Genomic DNA, 12,500 nt, shown 5'->3' with positions numbered 1-12,500 from the left:
GCGCATCACTCTAACTGCTCATGAGACAGAGCTTTGAGATCGGCAACGTAAGAATAACACACACACACACACACACACATACACACAGTCATTCCAATACTCTCCTCCACATACTTATGGAGAAGAACGTCAACACCGCCAAATAGGTAGTCCCACTCACACAGACACCTTCCCTCCGGTATTACTCTCCTTTCTGCTGCACTCAGAGAATAACTCCTCCTCACTTACGCACACTGGATTAGCCAAAGTCATGAGCCAGCAGCATACATGCATCAGTGTTAGAAACATGGGTATATCCTATATGTGTACAGCATATGTATATATGTTTAGATGCTGCACTGCACACTGTATGTTAAATGCTGCAAGTTCATATGTGAAGTGTTCATCACGTCTCCTTGTTGTGGCGCAGAACTTTGCGCGTGTGAAGATGCAGGTGACCATGTCCCTGTCCTCCCTGGTGGGAACGTCGCAGAACTTCAACGAGGATCACCTGCGCCACTCGCTCAAGACCATCCTCACCTACGCAGAGGACGACCTGGAGCTGCGCGACTCGCCGTTCCCCGAGCAGGTGAGTGCTTAGGGCACTGTAGAGAGAGAGAGACACACACACACACACACACACACACACACGCACACACACACAGACCCCTGGGGTTGCAGCGTTGGATACAGTGCAGGCCACGGTGAAGAGCCATTCACACTAAGAAAGATTACACTAAGAAAGACTATATCAGTAACAGCAATAAAGTACCGTAAGCATTTACATGCCTGGTGTAGCACTATTCATGGGTTTCATCAGGTCCCTTTCCACAGGTGGGTTAATCAAGCACCTTGCAGTCTGCATTCATAATCTTAAGCGCTTGATTTTTATACACCTGTAGAAAGGGACCTGATGAAACTCATGAATAGAGGGCAGTACACAGCACTGTATACAGTAAAGGCTCTAGTCCTGGACATAGCAGGGGCCACAGTGATGGGCATAGTGGAGGTTATAGCAGAGGGCAGGACACAGCACTGGACACAATAGGCTCTAGTCCTGGGCATAGCAGGGGCCACAGTGATGGGTATAGTGGAGGGTATAGCAGAAGGCAGTACACAGTAACGGATACAATAAAGGCTCTGGTCCTGACCATAGCAGGGGCCACAGTGATGTATATACAGTGGAGGAAGAGGGAGGAACCCGCCCTGGTTCACACCGTAGCACCCATATATGGAGAGCAGCCCTCCAGCTCTGGCATTCTCCAAAGATCTGAGACGTCGGCCCTAATCTGACACATCTGATTCTAGTCATCCGCTACTCCTGAGGTTTTTGGGGAGCTGAAGGGCCGAATGAGCAGCAGGGGCAGAGGCAGGGCAAGGCCACACACAGCCCCGCAGCCCAACGGCTACCAACAGGGCAGCCGATCTGTTTCTAATGATGATTGTGTGTGTGTGTGTGTGAGGACAACCTTGAGCTTTGCGACTCGCCGTTCCAAGAGCAGGTGAGCGGTCAGGGCAGCAGATCTGTTTCTAATGGTGTGTGTGTGTGTGTGTGTGTGTGTGTTTTCCTCAGGTCCAGGATCTGGTGTTCAACCTCCACATGATTCTCACGGACACGGTGAAGATGAAGGAGCACCAGCAGGACCCGGAGATGCTGCTGGACCTCATGTACAGGTGCGCTAGCCCTCCAGTCCCACGTAGCTAATGCTAACACCACAGACACAGAGATGCTGTTGGACCTCATGTACAGGTGCGCTAGCCCTCCAGTCCCATGTAGCTAATGCTAACACCACAGACACAGAGATGCTGTTGGACCTCATGTACAGGTGCGCTAGCCCTCCAGTCCCACGTAGCTAATGCTAACACCACAGGCACAGACAAGAGACCAATGGGAGACAAACCACTTCAGCTCGTTTTAGCGGTGTGAATTAAATGTTGCGCGTCGTTGCCAGCTGTTGGAAGCCCTCACAAAGCATTCACCTTGCCATTCACTTACCATTCTAGTTGCAGTTGGAAGGTTCTAGAACGTCGCAGCTCATCTCGTTGCGAATCTTTGGTTTGAAACCCCCTTTAACACCAATGGGAGACAAACCACTCCAACTCATTTCCCACCTACACTTTCCTAACGACTACAACTCCATAATGGCTTTTGTTGTATAATTAATGTTCTTGTTCCTTTAATCAGGCCCTTTGTGTTGCTAATGGGATTGAAATTAAGGTGGTTGAGTGCAGTGAAATATTGAGTATCAGTATAGTTAGTCAGAGTGCCTGGGTTCCTCTCTTTTATAAACACGGAACACAATGTGCCTGGAATGGGAAACATCCGTTTTCCTCTCCTAATTGTATGGTATAGACACACACACACACACACATACACGTAAACACATGCACTCAGTTGATGAGTAGAGGCCTACAGAGATGATGTTCCTCCATGTGACGCCATGTGATTCCCCTTGAGATGACAATACCTCATAGACAGGACACTGAATTGGCTGCGGAATGGTCTGATTAGAGTGAAAATGATGGGAAGCACATGATGGCCAACGTTCATTAGAAGGAGTCCGGGACCCTTACTCAACGTGCTCGGTTTAAAACAACCTCCTCCACCACGAACACAGAGTCATCGCCACGCAGAACACGGTCATATGATCCCAACACTGACTCTACATGAGACCCTTTATCAAGATCTCTAAGGCCCAATTCACACCAAATACCCACGACGAGAGGAAACCATTGCAGATGGAGTTGCAGCGGTGTGAATTAAATGTTGCACGCCGTCGCAAGTATTCATGCATGTTTGCAAGGTCGTAGAACATCTCGTCAAATATCTTTGGTCTGAACTCAACTCCACTTAACACTTACCAGCTGTTAGACCAGTGCCTAACCGATTCAATCTACTGTAATTTCCCCACTATCAGCTGCGGTTTATGCATTGATTTTGCAACATTTCTTCAGCTATGAGGATAATACACGAGGGCAGTTAATATGGTATTCATTTGGTTTTGTTTCTTTTAACTTAGCATAAAACACAGGAAATGACTGCATGCTAGGCTTTGCTTCATGCTTCATGACAGCCTACACATGGTTTTGGAATTCTTCCTCTCAGTAAGGTTGTTGGAAGTCAGGATATTATGGGAGTATAGTCACCTCAAGTGTCTTTTCATGATCCTGGTAAATGGCAGAGATCCAATCATGGAGAGTATAGCAGCCCCTCAAAAGCATTGGCTCTGCTCTTTCTCTGACCTCAGGATCGCCAAGGGTTACCAGAACTCGCCGGACCTGCGTCTGACGTGGCTGCAGAACATGGCGGGGAAGCACTCGGAGAGGGGCAACCACGCGGAGGCAGCCCACTGCCTGGTGCACAGCGCCGCCCTGGTGGCCGAGTACCTCAACATGCTGGAGGACTGCCGCTACCTGCCCATCGGCTGCGTCACCTTCCAGGTGAGCAGCAACAGCCGTGTGTGTGTGTGTGTGTGTGTGTGTGTGTGTGTGTGTACTGTATATAGGTGTGTGTGTGTGTGTGTGTGTGTACTGTATATAGGTGTGTGTGTTTACTGTATATTGTGTGTGTGTGTGTGTGTGGTTTTTTGCAATTCAGCAGATAGTGTTTAGTTCTAGTCTCACACCCAATGTCTCTGTCTCTCTCTCTCTTTCTCTTTCTCTCTGTCTGTCTCTGTCTCTGTCTCTCTCTCTCTCTCTCTCTTTCTCTCTGTCTGTCTCTGTCTCTCTCTGTCTCTCTCTCTCTCTTTCTGAGTGTAGAGCATTTCCTCTAATGTGCTGGAAGAATCTGCCGTGTCTGATGACATCCTGTCTCCTGAGGAGGAGGGCATCTGCGCTGGGAAATACTTCAGCGAGTCCGGCCTGGTGGGGCTGCTGGAGCAGGCCGCCTCCTCCTTCCACATGGTGAGAGTCACGCCGGGGCCTGCCCTCAGACAGTGTGTGTGTGTGTGTGTGTGTGTGTGTGTATATATGGTGAGCCACATAGTCTGCTTTGAGTTGGCTACTGAAGTGCTGCAAGACAGCAGCTGTGGGTAGTGAGTGGTCTTTCTCTCTCTCTCTCTCTCTATCTCTCTCTTTTCTCTCTCTTTCTCTATTGTTCCCTCATTCTCACCATCTCACTCGTCCTTTTTCTCCCGCCCTTCTCTCGCAGGAGATGATGAGCAAATTGCTTTTGAAAGTATGTGGCACAAGGCGTAGTGCTCTTGCTGTCAGTCGTTTTTTTTAACAGAGGATGTATGTACCAAGGCCAGGAAGTTGACTGTTGAAAGTGTTTTAATGACATGTTTATGTGAAATGCTTTGATAAAAGGCGTGATAGATAAATCTCTATCTCTGTCTGTCTCTATCTCTGTCTTCTCTGTCTGTCTCTCTCTCATACTCTCTCTCTCTGTCTCTCTCTTTCTTTCTCTCTCTCTCTCTCTCTCGCTTACTCTCTGTTTGTCTCTTTCGGTCTGTCTATCTCTGTCTCTCTCTCTCTCCTTCTCTCTCTCTCTCTCTCTCTCTCTCTCTCTCTCTCTCTCTCTCTCTCTCTCTCTCTCTCTCTCTCTCTCTTTCCCTCTGGGCGTTGACCCGTTCCCTCAGGCTGCCATGTATGAAGCCATCAACGAGGTCTACAAGATCCTGCTGCCCGTCCACGAGGCCAACCGGGACTTCAAGAAGCTGGCCACCGTCCACGGCAAGCTGCAGGACGCCTTCAACAAAGTTTACAACCAGGTCCGTTCCACTGGGCGCCCCCCGCCGGCCCGCGGCTGGCCTGCATTATTACCGCACGGACAGCATGTGTCTGAATGTCAGTATATGAAGGGGAAGAGGTGGCTTTGGTATCAAAGGAGACATGGATGTGTGAGGCAGAATCCAGTGGAGGCGTAGCGTAGCGTAGCGTAGCGTAGCGTGCCGGGCTGCCTGGCATCTTTGCCGGAGCATTTTGGATAAGTCTTGTTAAATCTCTGATCCTCTTAGGCCTCCGATAATGTTATTCCATCACATGCTGACGTTCCTTTTGATCATCCCTCCTTTTCTTTTTCTCTCTCTCTCCCTGTGTGTGTGTGTGTGTGTGTGTGTGTGTGTGTGTGTGTCTCTGTGTCTGTGTGTGTGTCTGTGTGCGTGCCTGCGTGCGTGTGTGTTTGTGCGCAACCTCCTCCAGAGCTCAGGATGGGAGGTAAGAACTATTCACTTCCACTGAAGCGTCTCAAATTTGCGTCAAATAAATGTTAAAAGTGTGTGCATGTGTGACACGGCTTATAAAAGAACAACTGTCTTTCTTTGTTCTTCTGTCTCTTTCTTTCTTTCTTTCTTTCTTTCTTTCACTCACTCTCTTTCTCTTCTTTCTTTTATTCTCTTCATGCTCGTATCCTCTCTCTGGTATTGCCTGTGGGCTCTGGTGTTCTGTCTGGCCCCCAAACGGGTGAGTATAACAGAACCGAACACACACTCGAGTAATGTTCACACTCACTCAGTGTAACACACACAAACACACACACACACACACACATACACACACACACACACACAGACAGCCACTCGGTTACATAAAGGCCATTTGGGAAGAGGGGCTGGAGTGAGTGATGCACCTCCAGCACCATGAGCTACTCAGCCTCTCACTCATCAGGGCCTCGCACTGCCTCAGATGCACCCTTCATAAAGACAGACACACACACACCAGATGTACTCTTCATAAACACACACACACACACACACACACACACACACACACACACACACACACACACACACACACACACACACACACACACACACACCTCAAATGCACCCTTCATAAAGAGAGATATGCACACACACACACCAGATGTACTCTTCATAAAGACACACACACACACACACACGCACAGACACACACACACACACACACACACCTCAAGTGCACCCTTCATAAAGAGAGATATGCACACACACACACACACACACACACACACACACACACCTTAATGCACCCTTCATAAAGAGATACACACACACATACACACACACACACACACACACACACACATCCCAGATGATCCCTTCAGTCGCACACACTCACACGTAGACACACACTAGCACTTGTGTACAGTTATGCTCTGTCCCGTAACCAGATGCACCCCAACACTGATACACTTATGCACACACCGACACAGACACACACTCATGCAACCACTCACACTGATGCATGCAGACCCAGACAAACGAGCAGACACAAAGAGGCACACACACACACACACACACACACACACACACACACATACTGTACATACACACACCCGCAGATACAGTCATGCTCATGCAAACACAAACACACGGATGCAGACAAATACTGTAGATGATACACACACTCAAGTGCACTCACTCATTCATGCACAGAGATACACACACACACACACACACACACACACACACACACACACACACACACACACACACACACACACAACTGCAGACATGCCCTGATCTGCCCTGACAGACACTCTCTCACAGAGAGACACACTCGCCCAGTCATCCCTCCCCTCCGTGTTGAGAGGTTGATGGCCATAAACACCCAGCAGTGGCATGTTACAGACTGATCCCTCAGTGAGCCCCACTCATGATGCTAATCTCGTGTGTGTGTGTGTGTGTGTGTGTGTGTGTGTGTGTGTGTGTGTGTGTGTGTGTGTGTGTGTGTGTGTGTGTGTCCATAGTGAGCAGAGGATGTTTGGCACCTACTTCCGCGTAGGCTTCTACGGCTGCCGCTTCGGCGACCTGGACGAGCAGGAGTTTGTGTACAAGGAGCCCTCCATCACCAAGCTGGCTGAGATCTCCCATCGCCTGGAGGCACGTGCAGCCATAAGCCTGGGGGAGGGGGAGGGGAGGGGGGCGGGGGCCTCATCTTTCTGCTATCAGGGCCTTACATGCTGTGATTCAGCTCTCTCTCTGTGTGTGTGTGTGTGAGAGAGAGAGTGTTACAGCATTACATTATGTATTCAGAGTGTGTATGTGTGTGTGTGAGAGAGAGAGAGAGAGAGAGTGTGTGTGTGTGTGTGTGTGAGAGAGAGAGAGAGAGAGAGAGAGAGAGAGAGAGAGAGAGAGAGAGACAGAGAGAGAGAGAGAGAGAGAGAGAGAGAGAGAGAGAGAGAGAGAGAGAGAGAACAGCATACATTATGTATTCAGAAAAAGATTAAAAAAAGAAAAAATTCCATCATTATATACACAACCTATTTCTAAAAACAATATAGAGAGAGGGAGAGATAAAGGGAAGGAGGAAGATAAGAGAAGGATTTAGAGAAGGAGAGAAGAGGGAGAGCTTTGTTGTCTTAGCTTAGCTTCCAGGCAGCGCGAATGCCTGTGCAACATGTGTTTTCAGCTGAGAGAAGTGGCTGGTGAATTATTAAAGCATAAACACAGTAGTGTAGTGGCTTTCTGGATGTTTCCATGCCATTTTAAAGCTACGTTATGTAAAAGTAGGTTATGCTCCACCGTACAGTATATGATGAATTGCTGGTTAATGGATGGCAGGTCCTTACGTTAATGCTTTGCTATGGCTCCCTGGAAGCTTACAGTAGGTTTTTTAATGTGTGCAGCAGGATGTTGAACATTATTTTTTTTATCAGTATGCTGCTTCTGGTGCCATTTTCTTTGCAGCCATCTGTTGAAGCACCAGTATCAGAGCAAATGAGGCCAAAAAAACTCAACAAGTTGGTTAGAAGAGCTGGCTCTGTGCTTGGAAGTGCACTTGAACCCCTAGAGTTGGTTGTTGACAGAAGGATGTTGCAAAAACTCCTTAACATTATGAACAACACCTCACATCCACTGAACGAACTACTGGTCAGACAACAGAGTGTTTTCAGCTGGAGGTTGCTTGAGCTTCGCTGTAACATGGACCGTTATAGGAAATCGTTCCTGCCCACTGCCATAACTATTTACAATAACTCCCCTTTGTCCTGCCGTTAACACCACAATTTCCCTTCGAGGATGAATAAAGTAATCTCTCTATCTATCTATCTATCTATCTATCTATCTATGTGAACCTCTGCAGGAGTTTTATGCAGAGCGCTTTGGGGATGAACTGGTGGAGATCATCAAAGACTCCAGCCCAGTGGACAAGACCAAGCTGGACCCCAATAAGGTGAGATTTCCTTCAGGAAGCCGAGGCAAATAAGTTCACGTGGGTGGAACCTCCCCGCCCAAAAGAAAAAAAGAAAAAAGACAAATAATTTTTGGCCCGAGGCTGGACACATGCATCTGTCTTGAATGGCGTCCAGCAGGGAAGGCTTGATGAGCTCTTCCATATGGCGGACGGGAGATTTGAACTTTAATGCACTGTTGTCTCCATTCCCCTGCCCAGTGCTCCTTTATTTATATCGCTCTTTAAACAGGGGCTTTCTGCACCAAGACGCCGTCCAGAAACAGTAGCCTAACAGTAGTGTGTGTGTGTGTCTGTCTGTCTGTCTGTCTGTCTGTCTGTCTGTCTGTCTGTCTGTCTGTTTCTGTGTGTGTGTGTGTGTGTGTGTGTGTGTGTGTGTGTCTGTTTCTGTGTGTGTTTGCATTGAGCAGGCCTACCTCCAGATCACGTACGTGGAGCCCTTCTTCGACACGTACGAGCTGAAGGAGCGGATCACGTACTTCGACAAGAACTACAACCTGCGCACGTTCATGTACTGCACGCCCTTCACGCTGGACGGCCGCGCCCACGGAGACCTGCACGAGCAGTACAAGCGCAAGACCATCCTCACCACCTCCCACGCCTTCCCCTACATCAAGACGCGCATCAACGTCATCAACAAGGAGGAGGTGTGTGTGTGTGTGTGTGTGTTTGTGGGTGGCGTACACAAGGGCTTTTGTGTGTGTGTGTGTGTGTGTGTGTGTGTGTTTGTGGGCGTACACAATGGCTTTTGTGTGTGTATGTGTGTGTGTGTGTGTGAGTGAGAGAGAGTACACAAGGGCGTGTGTGTGTGCATGTGTGTGTGTTTGGGTATGATTGTTTCTGTATAAGCCTCAGCCGGCACCGCTCTCTTGTTCTTTGATTCAGATTACAACATTTTTGTTTGAAGTTTAGCTTTAATCCATTTGTGTGTGTGTGTGTGTGTGCGCATGCGCGTACACATACGTTGATGCTTATGTGCCTGTTTGAGATTTGCGTTATTGCACCAAAGTGTTCTAATTCTTCCCCTGTACTCTTAAACATCCACTGATTCAGATCATTCTGGTGCCGATGGAGGTGGCCATTGAGGACATGCAGAAGAAGACTCAGGAGCTCGCCTTCGCCACGCACCAGGACCCCGCCGACCACAAGATGCTCCAGATGGTGCTGCAAGGCTGCGTGGGAACCGCGGTCAACCAGGTAGGCTAACCCAGAGAGGGTGAAAGCGGAGCTATATTATTTTTATATAGTAATGAAGGATTTTTGGTTAACAGTCACTACCAACTAGATAGACTAAGCTAGCGGCCACTGTTAACCATGTCGGCTAGCCAAGTAGCCACCGCCACCCAGATAGGCTAACCTAGCAACCACTGTTAACCATGTAGGCTAACCAAGCAGCCACTGTTAACTTTTAGGCAGGTTCATCCACTCGGTGGCCACATTGCAGCACACTTTGGGCACTTATCGGGCATCTATTTTGAGCAGAACTGCGTGTGGCCGAGTCGTCACGACACCAACCAGTGGCGAGAGCTCCAGTGGCGAGGTCACACCACATGATTGGCACCAAGTATTCACAGCACACCGCATGATTGGCACGATGTGTCCACATGTCGACATTTGGCTGTGAAAGGGGCGGGATGTGTGTAGACAACTGCCATACTGGCGTTACACACTAACCTCATACATTTCTATGAAGGATTGAGTGCTGTGTCTCCTCATTAGAAGGTCTCTAGCCTAACCTAGCAGCCACTCTTAGGCCAACCTAGCAACCACCGCTAACCTGGCTCAGCAGAAAGAGTAGTGGCTCTGCTGCCACTGTTGTTACTTGGTCTGACTGAAGGCAAATGCTCAGCCATGACTCAGGCACTGCTTGGAATAGTGTTATGCGTGTTTATTTGTGGATATTTACAATATTTATTTATGAATATTTTAGATGTTTATTTGGGAATATTAAGGGTGTTTATTCGTGAATATTTAGAGTGTTTATTTATGAATTTGGTCTGGAATGTGATGGTTCTCTCTCTGTCTCTCTCTTCCTCTTTCCCTCACTCTCTCTGTCTCCCCCTCTCCTGTCCCATCTCTCTCCCTCTCTCTTCCTGTCTTTATCGCTCTCTCCCTTTCCCCTCTCACCAACCCCCTCCACACACACACAAACACACACACTCTCTACCTCGCTCCCATTCCCCCTCGTGCGCAGGGTCCTCTGGAGGTGGCGCAGGTCTTCCTCTCTGACATTCCAGACGACCCCAAGCTCTTCCGCCACCACAACAAGCTACGTCTGTGCTTCAAGGACTTCACTAAGAGGTGACGAGATCATGCCACACACACACACACACACACACACACACACTGCTTCCCTTAGGCCTCTGGAGACTAATCAATCAGATGATCCATTAAGCTGACCACATAATCCTCCCCAAAGCCAGAGAGGGCTTAGAGGAGCACAGTGCATTATAAACAGCTTACTCAGATTCTATCGATCTAATCAGTTAATAGATGGACTGGATGGGCGTATTCTGTTCAGTAACTCAAACTCTAGCATTTCAATTGGCCTTTCATGATGCCATAGCAAGGTGACTGATTATGAACAGTGCCTTTTAGTACAGTTAAAGTGTGTGTGTGTGTGTGTGTGTGTGTGTGTGTGTGTGTGTGTGTGTGTGTTTAAACATCTACATGTTTTTATCCAAAAATGTCATGAAGAAGTTCAAATCTCTTCTACACAGAAGTCCACATATTCCACAGCCTGCCGAAGGAAGACATCAGGCTTCTAAACAAATCCACCGTGAAAAGCTGTGGAATGACCATATAACGGGCTTTAAAACTAACTTCACAACTCACTTAGCAAACAACTCAGACATGCTCAGTAAACAATTCCGTGACACTGATTGTATTGAGTTTGGCTTCTGTAGTCTGTTGCTGGTGGAACAAGGCACAAACAGCCCCAGAGCTAATGGGGACCAAAAGATAGATAGATAGATAGATACAGTAGATACTTTATTGATCCCCAAGGGGAAATTCAAGAAAAGAAAAAGAACACACATACTGAAGAAAAAACGTAGATCTGTGCAGCACAGTCACTGATTCGTGAGTGTTTTTCAAAATGAATAGATTTGAGAATGAAATGTCATAAACAACTCAGCATGACGCCACCGCATGCTTTGGGAACAACCTCACAACCCTCTGTCGTTAACTGCTTGGTTCTCATTCTCGTGAAACAGCTCCGTAGCACAGCACAGGTGTCGTTTACATTTATTTAGTTACGTCTATTTACTTACATTTATTTATTTACATGTATTCATTTGGCAGACACATTTATCCAAAGCGACCTACAGCAATAGAATAACATTTACGTTACTGTGCAGAGGAGACCTCAGCTGGGCATCTGCCAACTAGAACTAGAGGATAGGAGCGCCGACATTACAAGTACTAGTCAAAGTGTGGTAGGAGGAGGTGTAGAGGGGAGGAAGAGAGGAGAGAGGGAGGGAGGGGGTCAAGTCAAGTTTATTTATATAGTGCATTTCATACACAGAGGTCATTCCATGTGCCTTACATAAACACAACCAAACAGTAGATAAAAGCATAGATGAGCAACAGTCAAAGTCATTTAAAAAAAAAACTTCATAATAAAACATAAAAACGAAGCTGGGAGGGAGGGAGAGGAGAGGGAGGAGGTATAGGAGAGAAAAGAAGGAGGAGGTAGAGGATGGAAGAGTGGGAGGAGGTAGAGGAGAGAAGAAAGGGAGGAAGAGAAGGAGGATATAGAGAAGAGAGGAGAGAAGAGAGAGAGGAGGTAGAGGAGGGAAGAGAGGGAGGAACAGAAGGAGGAGGTAGAGGAGGGAACAGAAGGAGGAGGTGGAGGAGGTAGAGGAGGGAAGAGAGGGAGGAGGTAGAGGAGAGAAGAAAGGGAGGAAGAGAAGGAGGATATAGAGAAGAGAGGAGAGAAGAGAGAGAGGAGGTAGAGGAGGGAAGAGAGGGAGGAACAGAAGGAGGAGGTAGAGGAGGGAACAGAAGGAGGAGGTAGAGGAGAGAAGAGAGGGAGGAACAGAAGGAGGAGGTAGAGGAGGGAAGAGAAGGAGGAACAGAAGGAGGATATAGAGAAGAGAGGAGAGAAGAGAGGGAGGAGGTAGAGGAGGGAAGAGAAGACGAAGAGAAAAGGGAATAGAGGAGGTAGAGGATAGGGAAGACCATGGTCATTCTGAGAGAGGAGAGAGGAGAGGGGGGAAGAGAGGGAGGAAGATGAGGGAGGAGAGAGAAGAGCATGGCCATTCTGAGTAGAGGAGAGAGGAGAGGGGGGGATAGAGGGAGGAAGAGGAGGGAGGAGAGAGAAGAGCATGGTCATTCTGAGTGTGGGCCCTCTCTCTGTTCCAGGTGTGAGGACGCGCTGAGGAAGAACAAGGCTCTGATTGGTGCAG

At 48.1% G+C, this 12,500-nt stretch overlaps 1 protein-coding gene across 6 annotated transcripts in view; it reads left to right on the top strand.

The window, feature by feature from the left end:
- The window catches only part of LOC134077300 (dedicator of cytokinesis protein 7-like), a 56,873-nt gene that overhangs the window by 41,095 nt on the left and 3,278 nt on the right, over positions 1 to 12,500 (top strand). For all 6 annotated transcript variants that reach the window (XM_062532816.1, XM_062532817.1, XM_062532822.1 and 3 more), the window contains 12 exons: positions 410 to 568; positions 1,553 to 1,653; positions 3,228 to 3,420; positions 3,739 to 3,882; positions 4,560 to 4,691; positions 5,122 to 5,136; positions 6,657 to 6,782; positions 7,984 to 8,073; positions 8,502 to 8,738; positions 9,145 to 9,288; positions 10,286 to 10,392; positions 12,457 to 12,500. The exon at positions 12,457 to 12,500 is cut by the window's right edge and continues 142 nt beyond it. In XM_062532816.1, coding sequence (XP_062388800.1) covers positions 410 to 568; positions 1,553 to 1,653; positions 3,228 to 3,420; positions 3,739 to 3,882; positions 4,560 to 4,691; positions 5,122 to 5,136; positions 6,657 to 6,782; positions 7,984 to 8,073; positions 8,502 to 8,738; positions 9,145 to 9,288; positions 10,286 to 10,392; positions 12,457 to 12,500 — 1,492 coding nt within the window. The remainder of the gene's footprint in view (positions 1 to 409; positions 569 to 1,552; positions 1,654 to 3,227; positions 3,421 to 3,738; positions 3,883 to 4,559; positions 4,692 to 5,121; positions 5,137 to 6,656; positions 6,783 to 7,983; positions 8,074 to 8,501; positions 8,739 to 9,144; positions 9,289 to 10,285; positions 10,393 to 12,456) is intronic.

The sequence above is a fragment of the Sardina pilchardus genome, chromosome 3 (genome assembly GCF_963854185.1).
Source record: "Sardina pilchardus chromosome 3, fSarPil1.1, whole genome shotgun sequence".
Lineage (NCBI taxonomy): Eukaryota > Metazoa > Chordata > Actinopteri > Clupeiformes > Clupeidae > Sardina > Sardina pilchardus.
The sequence above is the reverse complement of the archived record's forward strand: the minus strand, read 5'-3'. Positions and strand labels throughout refer to the sequence as shown.